The following is an 18,136-nucleotide window of genomic DNA, read 5'->3' as shown; positions in this document are numbered from 1 at the left end:
AGATTTTATTTATTTATTTGAGAGAGAGACAGTGAGAGGGTGCATGAGCGAGGAGAAGGTCAGAGGGAGAAGCAGACTCCCCATGGAGCTGGGAGCCCGATGGGGGACTCGATCCAGGGACTCCAGGATCATGACCTGAGCCGAAGGCAGTCGTCCAACCAACTGAGCCACCCAGGCGTCCCTGTACTTCCATTAAAACAAAAACAAACAAACAAACAAACAAAAAAACCATATCTGGGGCACCTGAGTGGCTTAGTGGGTTAAGCCTCTGCCTTTGGCTCAGGTCCTGATCCCAGGGTCCTGGGTTCTCTGCTCAGCGGGAAGCCTGCTTCCCCCCTCTCTCTCTGCCTGCCTCTCTGCCTGTGATCTTTGTCTGTCAAATAAATAAATAAAAATTAAAAAAACCCCACATATCTATACAATAAAATGGAGCGGGAAGCTCCTGACAGGGCAATCCTTGTCAGGGACGAAGGTCGCAACCAGCAACGATAACTCATTCCAGACTTGTCATGGGTTGGGGCACTGTTTCAAAGACTACACATTCAATCTAGGTGCCTGTGCGATTTCCACTGCACTGTGGTGGAAACTGAGGCACAGATCGACTATCCATGACTTGCTCGCAGGCACCGAACTGTTGAGCAGTGAGGCCGTCTGCCTCCAGAGCACACGCTCCTGGAGCGACAGCTGGGGTCCCCCTGAATGGACACACGTGCAAGCCTCCAGCCCTGACTTCCAGATCTCAGAGCTCAGGAAGCGCAGTCCTAGCTCCTGCCACTCCCGCCCCTCCTTCCGCAGGTTCCTGGGGGCTCCCGGTGGAGCGTCTAGCTCCTCCCTTCTCCATAGCCGCCGCCTCCACCTTGAGCTCCTGACCGTTTTATATTTGCCCCCTCCTCCCTGTCCCGTGTCCAGGGTGAGCCACCAGAGATTCTGTCCTTGGGCTGAGGCTTTCTCTTGATTGGCCCGTGAAACCTGTGAGGGTCCCTTGTAGCAGGAGAGGCCGAAGGACAGTCCTCCCTCACGGTCTTTGGCATGTGCTGTGTTGCCAGGTGTCCAGTGTGTCCCAGACACTGGAGCCGTCCTGGGGGCATGGTGTGGGCACGACAGTTCCCATCTCTGTGGAGCTAGGAGATGGACCCAGAAGCGGGCCATGGGGCCGCAGATACAATATGGACGGTGTTAAGAAGGACGCAAACAAAGGAGACAGAGTGAGAGGGGGAGAGGAGAGCTTGGATTGGGCCACACAATAGGCCCTGGAGCCCTTGGCCTCCTGGGGGTGGGTGGGGCATCACCTGTGGGCCTCAGGGCTTCTCTCCCAGCAACGGCTAGAGCTGCACAAAGAAAGGAGGGTCCCACCCCTCTAACCATCCCAGGGCTAACTGCCTGTGGGCTGGGACTGCACCCAGGGCATTGAGGTGGGTCCAAGAACAGCTCTGCCCTGAAGGGGCACCGCCCAGCCCTCCCGCCCCCACTGAGCCCCACTCCCGCCATACCCCTCCCTCCCCCACAGCAGTGGCTATTTCTCCCCTCTGGACGCCTGTGAGGTTTGTAATGGGTAGGCTCCGTGCTGGTGCTCCTGGCCAGCTCTGGCCTCCCGGAGGGGAGGGCTCCCCATCACTAGGGCTGAGGACAGGGGGCGCCCTGCTGAGCCCTGCCTTCTCTTCAACAGGCAGGGATGCCCAGCAGAGGCTGAGCCCTCGCTGACCTCAGGGCTCTCTGGCCCTGGGCCAGGTGGGAGGCCTCAGAAGAAGGGGGTAGCCACGGGGAGAGGCCAAAGGAGCTGGAGGAGAGCCCCTCTCTTTTCCCGTTGTAGACCGGGCTCCCAGTGTAGGCCCAGGGGCGAAGGAGGCAGGTGGGAGAGAAGGGACGTGTGGAAAAGGGTGGGAGGCCTAGCGAGGCCTAGCTAGCGCCTCAGAGGAGGCGCCTAGGGCTGGCCACGGGAGGGAAGGGGTTAAGGCCGTGGGGGGGCAGCCTATGGCAGGAGGACACACCTGTGCGCAGGGGCGGCGGGCGGGGCCCAGGTGAGGAGCCTGCGCTGCCAGGCGGGCGGAGAAGGAAGGAGGAAGAGTGGAGGCTGGGGCAGGCGGGCTCTAGGCCTTTGAATCTTGGGCCTTGACTCCCCTTCCTCTCCTCAGCACTCACTCTGTGGGGGGCAGGCGGCTCGGTGACAGGTAACTGGCCACTGGGAGAGGGAGTAGGGGGACGACCTAGGGACCACAGAGCGGGGCTGAGCGCCGATGAATTAGTATGTGTATGGGGGGGGTGCAGGACAAGCTGTGTGGGCTATGGGGGAAGGGGCTCCAAGGCGGAGAACAGGTGGGCAGGGGCCTGGGTCTCCGGGGCTCCGCAGCTCGGGGTGGGACTGGTGGCGGGCTGCAGGGCTCACCCGGAAGTGTCTCGAGGGACTCGGGTGGTGGGGGGATGGGAGCCAAGGTTCTGCAGCCTCTCCACAGGGAGCCTGGGCGGAGGACTGCCAGGCCCAGAGGTGGGCAGGCTGGGTGGGGGCCCCCGTCTTACCCAGCAGTGTTTGGGTGCTGGTTGGGAGTCTCTAATACTGCCGGGTAATGATGGAGGCCCCTGTCTCCGTGTCAGCGACATCTATCGCCTCAGGCCCCCCTGGGCCCCTCCCGATGGCTGCAATCCCCTCTCCGGAACCTCCCCGCACACTGTGGAAGCCCCTTCATCTCGAGTGAAGGGTGCTGCAGAAGAGGTGGCTGTCGGGTTGGCTGGCTGCCCACTGAAGGGACACAATGGCCCTGAGCCCCTCCCCCCCGCCAGTGGGATTTGTCATCTGGTGGATCCAGAACCCACCGCTAACCTTGGGCTTGGCTCGCACACTCTCAAGAGACCTCACCTGGCCTGCGGCCAGGGTCCCGGTAACAACGGGTCAGCTGTGGCCGGGAGCCGCGTGTCCGCCGGCTCTGGGTCCGTCTTCCAGCACAGTGTTGGATGGTCTAATTGTGAAGCTCCTAACACTGTCTGGTAAAGATGGCCCCCGGGCCGGCTCCCTCGGCAGTGACCTTCAGGGAACCCTGAAGACCATGGAGGCCTCCTGAAGAACCACCTCTGACCTTTACCCCTCTGGGTGTGGGGTACAAATACTAGAAAGGGGGAACAATGGGGAGGAGACAAAATGGCTGCCCCTGGAGCCGCAGCAGGATTTGGAAACACAGTCCTTCACTGGGTACCTGCATTCTCTTCCCGCCTTGGGAAGGGGAAAGAAATAAAGTGTGCATAGGAACTCGTGGCGGACTGATTCAGGTCACTTGACCTGTCTTTGGTCTGGTTGTCGATTTCGTCTTGGGCTCCTAGCTCCTGAGGAGTGGGAAGCCATACGTGCTTCATCTCCCTGTCCCTTTTACGACACTAACCTGCAGAGCAGGGGAACATTAGGTAATCTAATTTTCTTCAACGATCCAGGAGAAGCGGAAGACGAATCCCTAACCCTGGAAGACTTATGTCCTCCCCTACCATGTACTCTAATTCCTGCACATATTTTCACCCCCAGTGCTAATGGTTCCCAATGTTCCCCGTCTCCCTATAAAAAGAAGGAATGGGAAGCTGTGGCTTCGTTTCTCTGGTGCTTGAGTTGTCAAGCTGTGTCTTGGGACCGGTATGAGGTAGCTGGCTAGGAACTGAAAAGGGGCACCTGATCTGTTTGGAGCCCAAGGCTACCGGCACAAAGAGCCTACCTCCATAGGTAAAACCTTGTTCTACAAACAGCTTCTCACATCTGGAGACTGAGAAATCAGATGTGGGTACCCCCAGCAAGGAACATGATCCGCTGCTTTTGGAGTCCCTCTACAGGCGCAAATAGCTTCCCTCACAGCTACATGGAAACTTGTTACCAAGGAAGCAGCTCGTGTTGGGGTCATCAGATTTTTTTGGTCTGGCTCAGCAAAGCCACAGCTGCTTCAGCCTTGAAAAAGGAAATGTTGGCGAATAAACGCTGGCGATGTGGTAGAAGTGGAGGGTGGAGTGAAAAGGGCAGCTGGGCCATGGGATCCGAGGACCTGTTGCTCCCAGTTTGGGTCCTGTTTTGGATTTGACTCAGCTGGGCTTTGAGGGTGAGCATTAGGGCCTTCTGGCCCTTAACGCTTTCTTAACCGCCCTGGTTAGAACCTTTGCGCCCCCTGCTGGCAGATACAAAGACCCAGGGGTGCGTGATCTGAACCCACGCATGCGTGCCTCACCTCATCCAGCTCAGACACAGGACGCAAGGAGACTTCAGTTTAAGTAATAAAAATTTATTGAGAATTCCTGGGATGATGGTTATCACCTCCCGACCTGGAGGGAGGAACCAACACTGTAGGCAATCACTCCGAAATCACACCGTCCCAACACCTCCAGCCAACACAGGGAGGAGCAATATCACTGCTCCGAAAACTGGTCAGGCTTTGTTCATCCAAGAAGGGTTGGGAGGACAGATGCAGGAGGGACCATCACATGATACTGGGGGTGGGATGGGGGATGTGCTGGACCCCAAGCTGGCTCCTAGAAAACCAGGGGAGGAACCAGATCCACTTCTTCTCCGGGAGTGGAGTTCCTGGTTACCAAGCTCATTTCTTACCCTTGATGAGGCTGTCACTGTGGAAATGGGACAGACAGATGACACGATTAGAGAACATAAATGTGAGAGGCTGAGCACCTCTGGCCACTCCCTCCTCCCTGAGGGGGCGTGTGTGATGCAGTGGGGAAAGAGGCAGGTACTGGGAGAGGAGCTACAAGACCCCAGAGAAACAAGGAGGTGTCAACACCTTACCTGCCCCTGTGGATACCAGGTCACCAGACGATGGGGAAACAAAAGAGAAGAGAAACGCACCGGTGATTTGACAGTTTCAGACCCCACCTGCTCTAAATCTCCTTTGCTCCCAAGAGAAAAAGACAAATGGGTGGAAGCCAGGAAACTCACTCTGAGAAGAGGCTGGTTCCCTTGGCCATCACCACTTCCCACCTCTCCTCTCTAGCATCCTTCCACGCCCTTAAGCAGCAATTTAAGGGCTTCTGAATAGAGTATGGGGTATCGTCTTTCACTACTTATCAGGACCAAATGTCACAGCTTGAATGCTTTTGACAAGAATAATCCTATTTGATCCCATAAAACCCAATCTTAGGAGAGTCAAGCTAGGGACTGTCAACCACCCACATTTGTAACTTTGGCTCAGAGGAGGTCTTTCAAGCAACCAGACTCTGGTCCCATGCTCTGTGACACCCCACTGTATCAGACGCATGTCTTACCGGGTGAAACTTTCATCCTGGAGGTTCAGGACGAGGTTGTCCGCAGTGAGATAGATACGGTTCTGTGATGTGGCAATCTGTAGGTCCGGAAATAAAAAACTAGATGCTAAATAAAATACTAGATGGCTAGTATTCACACCTGGACCCCAACCTTGCAATTGAAGAACCACTGATCGAATACACGTGGGTTAGGAACACGGCTACAGCAAGAAGCGACAGCCTGGTTTCTGCTCACAAAGATCCAGAGCAGCGAGCCGACTATGATCTATCAGCACCATAACAGAGGCAGAAAAAGGCCAGGAAGCCCACAGGAATCATGGGTGATGGAGGAAGTGTGTTGGAGAAGCCAGTTTGAGTTGAAACCCCAATGAGCAAGATTCTAATCCCCTACCTCCCAACGTGTTTTCACTTAAAACGATTCCGGACTCACAGCTGCCTTTCGGGGAACGCGGGGCTCCCAGACTCACCGTTTTGGAGATGTTCTGGGCTGCTCGGATCTTGCGCAGTTTGATATAGCCAGGGTTCTTACTCAGGGCTTCTCCCAGGTGAGCGGGTTGGGGTTAAGGGTTCACACAAAGTCCAGTCGCAGCCCCCTGGGGCCAGTCTTAATACTGCAGCCCTTCACCGGGCTGTCAGATCCAAGGTTGCGCTCAGATACCTCGTGCCTGGTCCCACCCGGTCCCCACCTGTGGGCCCCCCGTAGGCAGCTGCCAGAAACTGGAGGCAGCAGCAGAAATGAAGGCAAGGCCGGCAGTGCTATTGATCTGCCTTACAGTGAGGAGCCAGGCCTCGGGCATCCCACTAAGATTTCAGATCCCATTCCAAACCTCCCACCCCCAGGGAGCCAAGACCAGACAGCACGGAGTCGCATTCGCCTTAGTGTCATCAGCCGGCCCAGGAGGGAGAAGGGGGAAGCATCACGCTCCAGGGACTGGGCAGAGACCTCTCTCTGCAGCAGGATATCATTCTGGCGGCCTCAGCCTCACCCTCCGCCTGCACGATCTTCTGCCGCTGCTCCTGCTTTGCTTTTTCTACCAAAAACTGGGCTCGCTGGGCCTCCTGCTGAGCTGTGTTGGGAGAAAGTGGGGGGTGGTGTCACAGATGTGAGGTCTCAGGGACCCCGTTCTGCCTCCTGCATTTGCAGAAGCCGTGGCCCAAGTCCTCCTGTAACTCACCCACTTGTTTGGCTTCCACAGCGGCCGTGTACTCTCGGCTGAAGCTCAGCTCCGTGATGGCCACGTCATCCAGAATGAGGCTGAAGTCCTTGGCCCTCTCTGTAAGCTCCCGCCGGATCAACAAGGATACCTGGGGGTCATGGAGGGGTGATATGAAGAGACTGGAGAACTGGAAAAGAGGGCGACTGCTGTGATCGTCTGATTATCACAGCTCCAGAAAATGGCAGAAAACAATCCTTTCTTGGTTCTTCAACTAGAACACCTGAGTTGGAAGGGATTTGGTCCAATCTTTCTAGTAGGTCACAGTGACTCATTTCCCACTCTCCCCAACCTATGTACCTCTAGACCTTGCTAGTGTGAGAAAACACCATGCTTCCTACTGCCTGAGCACCCATCCTGACTTGCCCTGTTTCCCACAGTGGCCATCACTGCAGCTCTGAGGTGAAAAGGGATCTAGGGTCGTGATCCTTTTCCAACAAGCTGCTCTTCCCAATATGCACTGCTTCAGGCCTAGGAGGGAAGGTGGGAAGCCACGTATATGGTGACAGCTCAGACCTGGGCCCGCTGGGTGATCAACTGTGACGCATTGAACTTGGCCACCACACTCTTGAGCACCTCGTTGACGATGGACGGCAGCACTCGCTCCTCGTAGTCTAGCCCTAGGCGCTGATACATGCTGGGAAGCTCCATGGCATTCGGTCGAGACAGCACTCGCAAGGAGATGTTCACCATCTGCAAATCTGAGAGAGAGGTCAGCAGAAGCTGGCCAAGGCTCCAGGGTCCTCACCTGGCCTTTTAGCCAAGCACCATTCTCCAAGCGTTTTCTCCTCCACATGCCGCTCTCTACACGGGGTGCAGCGCTGTGCAAGGTGACAGGCCATTTGTAGCCTCTTCCACTGTAAAGTGCTGTCGACTCACCAGCTCTCCAACCAGTAGAGCCGACCTCTCATTTTTGCTTATGTCCTGTGTTCAACCTCTACTGTAGGCTCTCTTACACTGCATGGTAATCACCTGCCTTCTTTATGAGACTATATGGACTTGAAGATAAGGATTGTGTTTTATGAATTCTTTATCCCCAGGGCCGAGGATTCAGGGAATGTTAAGCCATGTGCACTAAAAACAGTACAAAACAGTATAGCACAGGTGAGCTACTTGAATTAGTGTGTACATGCCTGTGTGTGAGAAAAGGGACTGGGGAATCTCAAAGACACAGCTTCTACGGATAGTATAGAAGGGAACAGGTGCTTCAGTGAAAAGTGGGACCAAGTCTGCCCAGGACAGGGGGCAATAGTGGACAGAATCAATCAAGCAGTTAAAGAAGACAAGGCTTACACTAAGGCTTTGATCTAGCCAGTGAATAAGAAAGGACAAACAGTGCTGTCACTGAACTTACATTAGCGGGGCGACAGTTGATAGGTATGGGTGAACACACAGTGTGTCAAGAAAGTGCCTGGGTAGCTCAGTTGGTTAAGTGGCTGCCTTTAACTCAGGTCACCATCCCAGAGTCGTGGGACTGAGCCCTGCATTGGGTTCCCTGCTCCTCCCTCTCCCTTCTGCCTCCTCGTGCTGTCAAATAAATAAATAAAAACTTAAAAAAAAAAGTATTGCTTTAACCAGAAGCAGGTACTTTTATTACAATTCTTTTTTACAGATTTGGAAACCAAGGCCCAAGAGATGTGACACTATCCTCTTGCCCCTGGATCTCCTGCCAGGCTCCCTTGCTTACTTTATGTAGACATCTGCTAAGGACTACCAAATGACCAGACCTACCTTTGGAACCTGTAGGGGAGGAAATTTTTCGGGGTCTGGCCCGAATGTCATAGATGATGGGGTACTGGAACCAGGGGATCCTACAGGGGAGGGAACAGAACAGGTATTAGGAGCCTGCAGTTCCATTAGTTTTGCCTGGTATTTCCTCCCCACGTGTTTCTTGGCCTATTCCACCTCTTAATAACCACGGACAAGGAGAAATTCTTTTCCTCCTCTGGAGAAGAGGAGTTTGGGGGGAGCTCCCAATGTCCAGGAGAAATAATGGGCAGCGCGGAGTTCTTTGAAGTCCTACTGCAGCCACTGGTGGGTTGGCTTTCAAGGGTGAAGGGTCAGGGTCAGTCCGCTGGGCCCGCCATTACCTGAAGTGAAGGCCCTCGGCCAGTATGGTGTCCTGCTGCACGCCACCGATCCGATTAAAGAATATGGCTCTGTGTCCGCCTTCCACTGTGAGGAGAGGGGTTGGGATCAGGCTAAAACGCTGCTGAGAATATGTACTAGCCTCTGGTGGGGCGGGAAAAGGGAGTGGGTGTGCGCGGGGCCCCGGCGGGACCGTACAGGGAATCTGGGGGGGACGAGAAGAATCCGGAGAGCTGGTAGAGGTTGCTCACCGGTGAACACGGATTCGCGGACACCGTAGGCCACAGCGCCGGCCCCCAGCAGCAGCTTCAGCGCCGTGCCCATACCCCGGGGCCCAGAAGGCAGCCGTCCCGCTAAGTCCTTCAAGTTCTGGGCCATGTCCGATCCTGAGGCCAGCGACACCACAGGTCAGAAGCCCGTGCCGGCCCACCTCGACCCCACTCCAGTTCAGAGATCACACCCTTCACACGAGGGTCCGGGGCGCAAGGTGCTCGCGGGAGAAAGGGCACCGGAAATGCGCTAGCGTCTAAACCCGCCCCATCGCCCACAGCCGACCCGAACTTCGCGCACAGGAATTACGTATTCGGAAGTTCCCGCCCCCCTTCTGGAACTCTGCCCTTCCAGAGGAAGCGAAGAAGCTTCAGTAGCGCGAAGCTGCTAGCTGTTGCCATTTCCGAGTGCCCACTTTCAAAATGGCAGCAGGAAGAAAGTTTAAGATTAGGACCAGCTGGAGGTTTAATTTAAGGACCTTAGCGCAATTTCCGGTCCGGTGGCAAGATGGCTGCGCCCAATGGCAGATTCCAACCTCGTGAACGGCGCGGTGGGGAGCAGGAAGAGGGCTGGGATGCTGTGGCTCCCAAGCGGCCCCGACTCGGGGCGGGAAACAAGATCGGAGGACGAAGGCTTATTGTGGTGCTGGAAGGGGCCAGTCTGGAGACGGTCAAGGTAATTTGGGACAAGGAAGTGGAGAAGTAGATCGATAGGATGGGACCCCGAGGGTTGAGCGTCAAAGTGGATGGGGAGGCAGGGTGAAACATCGTCTTGGAGGAAGAGTGGCGTAGTTTACTGTCTCTTGGTTTAAGATCCTGGCTTGGCATCACTCTAATTCCATCCTTCTTGAATCCCACCGCAGCTGTCCCGTCTGGCTGCCTATTGATTTACTAGGATTCTGTGATAAAGTCATCTAAGGGGAGGGGAGAGGAGATTTGTCCATCGGGTCGTCCCATATCTTAAGACAAGCTATTAAACAAAGGAGAAAAGTAGTTGATGCGGCTCAGTTCGCTCAACCCTTTTGCTTGTCAGGACTTTGTGTTTTATTTCGTTTACATGTGATTGTTGGCCACCCTCCTTGGAAACACTGGGTCATATTATCTTTTAAGTCTTTTTTTGTTTTTAACCGTCACGCGGCCGTTTCCTGAATAAATCAGCAATTCCATATCTTAAAAGTGCAGTGTTCTCAGTCTCTTGATTTCTCTTACCCTTTAGATCTAAACTTGTCCAGTGAGTAAGCCTAGAAAAAATAGCCCTGGTTTATAAGTCTTACTTTGGTTTTAATCTTGTTATTTTTTAAAAAATATTTTATTTATTTATTTGACAGAGATCACAAACAGGCAGAGAGGCAGGCAGAGAGAGAGGGAGGGAAGCAAGCTCCCCGCTGAACAGAGAGCCCAATGAGGGGCTGGATCCCAGGACCCCGGGATCACGACTGGAGCCAAAGGCAGAGGCTTTAACCCACTGAAGCCACCCAGGCAATCCTTAATCTTGTTTTTTTATACTTAAGCGTGTGATCTTGATTCAGAAAACGATTGTCCTCAGTTTATAAGGTGGGGGTTAATACTTTGAGAGTGCTTTGGATGTATTACTATTTTTAAATTTATTTTTATTGGCCTTTCCCATCTTTTTTTTTTTTTTTTTTAAAGATTTAATTTGTTTGACAGACAGAGATCACAAGTAGGTGGAGAGGCAGGCAGAGAGAGGAGGAAGCAGGCTCCCTGCCGAGCAGAGAGCCTGATGTGGTGCTCAATCCCAGGAGCCTGAGACCATGACTTGAACCGAAGGCAGAGGCTTTAACCCACTGAGCCACCCAGGCGCCCCTGGAAGTATTATTTTGATAGTAATGTATGCTGTGATTCTTTTCCATCTTTACTTCAACCACTTTTACTATACTAAGCTTCCAGTCTAGAAAGCCTGCCCCCCCCCCCATTTTTCTTAGGTAATGATGTTTCTAATTATAGGATCTGATATTCATCCCTCACTTAATTGCTTGTTGTATTTCCAGCCCATTAATTCTGGGTGTCACGTAAACACAAGGGGCTCTTGTTTCTTCATATGTTCAGTGGGGATGATAGTATCTACCTTACTGGGTTGTTGAGGGGATGAAAGGAGATAGTATCAGTAAAGAGTTTAGAATAATGTCTGTCACTTGGAATTACTACTATTGTTATTGATTCTAGGTTCTTTATCAAGTTGGTAAGCATCTGACTCTGGTTTTTGCTTAGGTCATGATCTCAGGGTCATAAAATGCATCTCGCTCCACACTGAGCATGGAGCCTGCTTAAGATTCTCTCTCTCCCTCTCCCTGTGTCCCAACCCCTCCCATGCCTCACTTATACAGTCAAAAAAAAAAAAAAAAAAAGAAGTTGAAAAGGTCATAGCCAAATTAAAATTCTTACAGCATGCTTGAAGAATTTGGTCAAATTGTCATTAACGGTATTCCAGGGGTGACTGAATTCACAGCTAGCTGACATCTGTACTGTTCTCTTTTCCTTCCCTTGTGCTGCTACCTTGTTGTGCTAGCCTAGCTGGGCCTCTTCTCTCCCATTTTGTTCCTTATATTTGAGACTCACTGGCCTTTGTTAAACTCTGTGGAAGCACGAAGTTCTCTGATATCTTAAGGCCATTACACATAATGTTCTCTCTCTTTTTTTTTTTTTAAGAATTTATTTATTTATTTATTTATTTATTTATTTTTTTTTTTTTAATATTTTATTTATTTATTTGACAGAGAGAGATCACAAGTAGGCAGAGAGGCAGGCAGAGAGAGAGAGAGAGGAGGTAGCAGGCTCCCTGCTGAGCAGAGAGCCCGATGCGGGACTCGATCCCAGGACCCTGAGATCATGACCTGAGCCGAAGGCAGCGGCTTAACCCACTGAGCCACCCAGGCGCCCTATTTATTTATTTGACAGAGAGAAATCACAGGTAAGCAGAGAGGCAGGCAGAGAGAGGAGGAAGCAGGCTTCTCGCGGAGCAGAGAGCCCGACGCGGGGCTCGATCCCAGGACCCTGGGATCATGACCTGAGCCGAAAGCAGAGGCTTTAACCCACTGAGCCACCCAGGCGCCCCGCTTCATTAATTCTTTTTTTTTTTTTTTTTTTACAGATTTTATTTATTTATTTGACAGAGAGAAATCACAAGTAGTCGGAGAGGCAGGCAGAGAGAAAGAGAGAGAAGGAAGCAGGCTCCCTGCTGAGCAGAGAGCCCGATGCGGGACTCGATCCCAGGACCCTGAGATCATGACCTGAGCCGAAGGCAGCGGCTTAACCCACTGAGCCACCCAGGCGCCCCTCGCTTCATTAATTCTTAATGTTCATTCATTTCAATTATTGAGTCTAATTTTGCTGTTCATTCTTCAATTACTAGTTTCAATATTATTTCCTCATAGAAGTGACTCCCTTCCTGGTATAAATCAGGCCTTCCTGTTTTATTTCTTCATTTTATATTTTTAAAAAGATTTAATTAGGGCACCTGGGTGGCTCAGTGGGTTAAGCCGCTGCCTTCGGCTCAGGTCATGATCTCAGGGTCCTGGGATCGAGTCCTGCATCGGGCTCTCTGCTCAGCAGGGAGCCTGCTTCCTTCTCTCTCTCTCTCTCTGCCTGCCTCTCAGTGTACTTGTAATTTCTCTCTGTCAAATAAATAAATAAAATCTGAAAAAAAAAAAGATTTAATTAATTAATTTGACACAGAGAGAGAGAGACATACAGAGAGAGAGATCACAAGTAGGCAGAGAGGCAGAGTGAGAGGGAAGCAGGCTCCCTGCTGAGCAGAGAGCCCGATGCAGGGCTTGATCCCAGGACCTTGAGATCATGACCTGAGCCAAAGAGAGAGGCTTTACCCACTGAGCCACCCAGGCACCTCAGGCCTTCCTGTTTTAATTCTTTAATGAACCCAGTGGTTCACTTTTCTTTTATAATATTCATAAAAATTTGGTTGTCGTTTCATGTCTCTTCTACTAGAAGGATCCATGAGGGCAGGGAATAAGGTTTTAAAAATTCTTATATTGCGGGGCACCTGAATGGCTTAGTGGGTTAAGCTCACTGCCTGCCTTCAGTTCAGGTCATGGTCTCAGGGTCCTGGGATCAAGCTCCATGTCGGGCTTTCTGCTCAGGAGGGAGCCTGCTTTCCCCTCTCCCTCTTCCTGCCTCTGCCTACTTATGATCTCTGTCAAATAAATAAATAAAACCTTTTTAAAAAAAGCTTATATCTCCAATACCTGTTATAGGAAATGAATATACATATGTTCATTCTCTGATTACTCTAGTTAGTGGTTTTCAGGCTTATTAACCACAAACCACAATTTAAAAAATTACATTGTGAGCGGGTACACACAGGCAACTGTAAGATACCAGAAGTTTCATAAACCATTGCCTACCATGGTTACTACATGTACCGTTTTCTCATTAAAAGAACAAAACCCGGGGCGCCTGGGTGGCTCAGTGGTTAAGCCGCTGCCTTCGGCTCAGGTCATGATCTCGGGGTCCTGGGATCAAGCCCCGCATCGGGCTCTCTGCTCAGCAGGGAGCCTGCTTCCTCCTCTCTCTCTGCCTGCCTCTCTGCCTACTTGTGATCTCTGTCTGTCAAATAAATAAATAAAATCTTAAAAAAAAAAAAAAGAATAAAACCCCTAGTTATAACTACTGGGTAGAAACTGGGTTATTCTATTCAAGAGGTGCTTCTTCTTTGGTAACTAAGATTGTCCCATGGAGGTGGTTCTTGGTCCTTTGTTCTTTTCCTGTGTTTACTCTGACGTTTTTGTCATTTCAGTTAGTTAGTTACATATCTGAAGTTGTTCCCGGACATATACCAATGTTCTGTTGATGCACAGAAAATATAGCCTTTCAAATCTGGCATTTCTATTTAATGGTATGTTTTTAAGACTTTTTATCGACTGTTTTAACACTCCTTGACTCCAAATTGCAATTTGCAATTATTTCTTTTAGCTGCTATAGATCAGACCGGATCTTTAGTTTTGCACTTTTAGCTGCTGACTTTTCTAGTGTACACAAGAGTTCCCAGGATAACATCCCACCCTCACTCATGCCCCTATTATTCCAGGATTATTTCTGGCTTTGTGCTTGATACTTGAGGAGCATGTGGTTTCATGTGGAACATGTGGTTTTATATAAAACCACTGTTCTTCAATATACTTTTTTCGTTTTTGAAAGAGTGCACAGGTACCTGGTGAGACGGGAGGGGCAGAGGAAGAGGGAATCATGACTGGGGCCAAAATGAAGAGTTGGACGCTTGACTGAGCCACCCAGGTGCCCCTCAGTATACATCTTTATCCATTCATCTATTAAGGGACACTTGAGTTACTTCCTAATTTTGGCTATTGTAAATAGAACACTGAAATAAACATACAGGGCTGCATAGATCTTTTCAAATTACTATTTTCATTTTCTTTGGGTAACTACGGTAGTGGAACTACAGGATTGTATGATACTTGTATATTTAAATTTTTGAGGAATTCCATACTGTTTTCCACAATGGCTGCACCAATTTACATTCCCACCAATAGTGCACCAGGGCTCCCTTTTCTCCACATCCTTACCAACACGGAGTTCTCGCCTTTGATACTAGCCATTCTGGTATTGTGGTTTTGATTTGCCTTTCCCTGAAGAGTGATGTTGAGCATCTTTTCATGTGTCTATGGTCCATCTATAGGTCTTTGGAAAAATGCCCGTTCAGGTTCTCTGCTTATTTTTGAATCGGATTGCTTGTTTTTTGGTGCTGAGTTAGGCAAGCTCTTAATAGATTTTGGATATTCACCCCTTATCAGATATGTCATTTGCAAATACCTCCTCCCATTCCCAAGGTTGCTTTGTTGGTTTCCTTTGTTGTGCAGAAGTTTAGAGCATGTCAAACCACAGGCTATGTCCTTCTTTCCTTTTCCCTCTAAGAACAGTTATGGTGGGAGGGGAGAAAGGGTCAGTGGCCACATAGTAACCCCTTGAAGGGCTTGATGGGTTCCATCTCCAGAGTTTCTGATTCAGGAGATGTGGAACAGACCTGAGAATTTGACTGTCTAACAAGTTCCTAGATGGTGATTATGAGGATGCTGATTTGGGGACCACACTTTGAGAACCACTAGTCTAGGTAAAAGAAGGTTATGTTACTTTCTGTCATGGTCCCTGTTCTTTAGGTAGGGAAGACATATGAGCTACTCAACTGTGACAAGCACAAGTCTGTGTTGTTGAAGAACGGACGGGACCCTGGGGAAGTGAGACCAGACATAGCTCACCAGGTAACTCCAGGGACAGAGCTGGCAACCCCCTGAACCTCTGGGCAGAAGATCCGGCAGCTGCTGCTTCTCTTCAGTCTGAACTAAGCCTCAGTTTCTGCCTCCCTCAGAGTTTACTGATGCTGATGGACAGTCCCCTGAACCGAGCTGGCTTGCTACAGGTTTATATCCACACACAGAAGAACGTGCTGATTGAAGTGAACCCCCAGACTCGAATTCCCAGAACCTTTGACCGCTTTTGTGGCCTCATGGGTGAGAGCTTTAGGACTTAACGTTCGGAATGAACCCTGCGTTAGTGAAGAAGGGAGGAAGGGGACATGGGATAAATGAAATGTGAACATTTTAAGAGTGGGGTGGGGAGTGGGGAACACGTCTGACACAGAACAGGGAGGGGCTCTTGATTACCTTCCCAGGTGTGCATGGGTTCCTGGCTGAGTGAAGAAGGGAGCTGGAACTCACTGTCATCCAGCTAGTCCTATGCTCAAAGCTGCTTGTTTAGAACATTTTTAGGACCGTGGTGTGGATGTGAAGGACATAGGGAGCCAACCTTAACTATGGGTTTTTCTGGTTAGATTTCTGGGTAGAGGAAATGGGGTCACCACCTAGCTCTGAACTCTCTTTCCCCTCTCCCAGTTCAGCTTTTACACAAACTCAGTGTTCGAGCAGCTGATGGGCCCCAGAAGCTCTTGAAGGTGAGGTATTGGTCCCCACTGGTTGGGGGTTCTGAGACTGTTTCTGGGGCTGATTCCCCCTCCCCCCTTCTTTCTTTAGGTAATTAAGAATCCAGTATCAGATCACTTTCCAGTTGGATGTATGAAGATTGGCACTTCATTCTCCATCCCAGTCGTCAGTGATGTACGAGAGTTGGTACCCAGCAGCGACCCTATTGTTTTTGTGGTGGGGGCCTTTGCCCATGGCCAGGTAAGATCTGGGCTCAACTCTTGGATTCCTCATAGAGCTGAGGCTTCGTATAGAATTCTAAGAACAGCTGGCATTTTTTTTTTTTTTTTTTTTTTTTACAGCTGGCATTTTTTGATGATCTTGGGAAATACAGGGTGAGAACAATGCTGGGAGACCAGTGGGGTCTCCTTGTCCTGTCTTAGGCTGTATCTTTTGAGGGCCACTGGCATTATTTTTGACAGTGACAAGGCAGGACCTTCTTTATCCTTTGTACAAATTTGGTATTAAATAGTTCTGCGAAATACTAGCTCAGCTGTGTTTTTCCTGCCCCAAAGAAGGGCTTCCCCTATTAAGAGAGTGACAGCCAGCACACAGAAGTCTTTCTCTCTTTTAGGTCAATGTGGAGTATACAGAGAAGATGGTGTCCATCAGCAACTACCCCCTTTCTGCAGCCCTCACCTGTGCAAAACTCACCACAGCCTTTGAAGAAGTCTGGGGGGTCATCTGACAGTAGCGCCTTGTTCTGGGACAAAGACTGTGGCCATCCCTCCACCCTGCTTTCAGCTCACTGCTCAGTGGGGAACTTCTTGCACTGAGACAGTGGGGGCTTGGGGACGGGAGGCTGTACATTTGCTATTTGTTTACCCTATAAATACTGTTCTTGTAGACCTGGCTGTTCTTTGAGGGTTTCTGAAATGAGCAGCAGCTAATGGTGTGAACTGGCGACTCTCCTCAGCCTTCAAGAAAAGAGGTGAGGTTACAGTGTTTGTAGCCGGGTTCCAGGCAGGGCCAGGAGCCAGCCCTACCTACTTCAGCTATGGGGGGCGGGCGCAGAGAACTGTCAGTAAGAAAGCAGTCAGCAGGGCTAGCAGTGAAAAACTGAACAAAGAGAAGTGATTTTATCTGGTACAGTTCCAAGGTAGAAAAAAGTGGAGCAGGTGGGCCTGGTACCCTCCCCTCCCCCCCATGGGGGGGGTTGGTGGTAACGGCACATATACAATCAGAGTAAATTGGCAGAAGAAAAACACAATAGATCCTGGCTAGAGGGGGAGAGATAAGGCAACGTGCATGGGGGAGCCTGGAGGGGAGACGCGGGCCCTCTGCTCCTCCCACGAGAGCTTCCCCTCTGGCCCCAGGTGGAGGCGTGGCTGGCTGCAGTACCGAGTCTTCCCACCCCCTGGCTTCTCTGTTCTGTGCTCTGAGGCGCAGGAGTGCTGTGGAAAGGGAACATCTCTGCACCAGCCCCGCTCTAGGCCACCTGCAAGAGAAGAGACTTGATGGGCAGGCTGGTCAGAGGCCCTCCTTCTAGTGCCTGGTCTACAGCCCTTCCAGCTTCTATCTGGCAAGCCCAAGTTCGAGGAGTCCATGCCCCATGCTGGGTTTCTGAGAAGCCAGGCTACCTTGGGATTTACTCCAGATGTCCCACACTCCCTGCCTGTTAGCCCCAATCTAGTGCTCTGTCCTGTCACTTGGTAGTTTAGCTTTGCCATTGCGGTATTTACTCACCGGGGAAACAGATTATCCCATTTTCTTTAACTTTTCTTTCCTTGGCACCATTGCTTTGTGAACATAAGGCAATATGAAGAGTAGGCTCAAGAAGAAGACGTGGCCGAGAAAATACACGGATTTGTACACCTGGAGGAGATAAAGGCCACTGAGGTAGACACAGGGCAGGGATTATCCTTTACTGCCTGAGCTCTCAGTGACACCTCCTCCCCCGTCCTTGCCAGTAGGCCCTCACTTACCTTCAACCATTTGTCCCATGTGAAGAGACAGAAGGCAGTCATTGAGTAACCCATGAAGAGCCAATGGATGGTCTGCTGCACCAAATAGTAGAAGGGTTGGAGGACAGTAATGGAAGACAGCCTGCTCAGGGCTGGGCTCTCCTGAATGAGGCTGGCAGCCTGGGGAGTGAGCGGAGAGGTCATCAGTGTCTGGCCCCTTCTCATAGTCCCCGTTCATACACCACCCTTCAGGCCTACCTGTCTCTCCACAATAACAATGAGGAATTCCATCTGGAAGCAGACCAGGTATCCTGAGTGTAGTCCATGCCAGAGGGCCAAGAAGAGCAATGAGAGTCCCTGGGATAGTTCTTTATTTCCAAGGAACTTGAGTCGTTTGAAGAAGTAACTAGAGAAAAGGGTGGGTGGGGATGAGCCTCAGACCAGTCTATGCACCGCTG

General features: G+C 50.9%; 3 protein-coding genes across 4 annotated transcripts in view; 1 reads left to right on the top strand and 2 right to left on the bottom strand.

Annotated features, from left to right (window-relative positions):
• Positions 1–4,228: 4,228 nt before the first annotated feature.
• PHB2 (prohibitin 2) lies at positions 4,229–9,141 on the bottom strand. 2 transcript variants are annotated; one of them, XM_082742591.1, is made up of 9 exons: positions 8,789–9,141; positions 8,540–8,624; positions 8,181–8,260; positions 6,966–7,150; positions 6,411–6,540; positions 6,199–6,302; positions 5,703–5,780; positions 5,236–5,312; positions 4,229–4,584 (listed from the first exon to the last, which is right to left on the bottom strand). In XM_082742591.1, exons 1-9 carry the CDS (start codon positions 8,913–8,915, stop codon positions 4,557–4,559), a joined length of 894 nt encoding a protein of 297 aa, XP_082598717.1. In that variant the 5' UTR covers positions 8,916–9,141; the 3' UTR covers positions 4,229–4,556. The 2 variants fall into 2 exon arrangements, with proteins under 2 accessions (XP_082598717.1, XP_082598718.1); XM_082742592.1 differs by having other exon boundaries at positions 7,026–7,150.
• A 65-nt stretch (positions 9,142–9,206) lies between these two features.
• EMG1 (EMG1 N1-specific pseudouridine methyltransferase) lies at positions 9,207–16,620 on the top strand. The gene is made up of 6 exons (XM_082742593.1): positions 9,207–9,482; positions 14,956–15,057; positions 15,165–15,306; positions 15,688–15,746; positions 15,826–15,975; positions 16,349–16,620. The coding sequence occupies exons 1-6, from the start codon at positions 9,315–9,317 to the stop codon at positions 16,460–16,462; spliced, it is 735 nt and encodes a 244-aa protein (XP_082598719.1). The 5' UTR covers positions 9,207–9,314; the 3' UTR covers positions 16,463–16,620.
• Positions 16,621–16,826: 206 nt separating this feature from the next.
• Positions 16,827–18,136, bottom strand: part of LPCAT3 (lysophosphatidylcholine acyltransferase 3) — a 39,471-nt gene continuing 38,161 nt past the window's right edge. The window contains exons 10-13 of the mRNA XM_082742590.1: positions 17,937–18,084; positions 17,700–17,858; positions 17,461–17,589; positions 16,827–17,212 (exon numbers count right to left, since the gene is read on the bottom strand). Coding sequence (XP_082598716.1) covers positions 17,473–17,589; positions 17,700–17,858; positions 17,937–18,084 — 424 coding nt within the window. The 3' untranslated portion in view covers positions 16,827–17,212; positions 17,461–17,472. The remainder of the gene's footprint in view (positions 17,213–17,460; positions 17,590–17,699; positions 17,859–17,936; positions 18,085–18,136) is intronic.

Source organism: Mustela nivalis (assembly GCF_964662115.1).
Source record: "Mustela nivalis genome assembly, chromosome: 7".
Classification (NCBI taxonomy): domain Eukaryota; kingdom Metazoa; phylum Chordata; class Mammalia; order Carnivora; family Mustelidae; genus Mustela; species Mustela nivalis.
The sequence above is the reverse complement of the archived record's forward strand: the minus strand, read 5'-3'. Positions and strand labels throughout refer to the sequence as shown.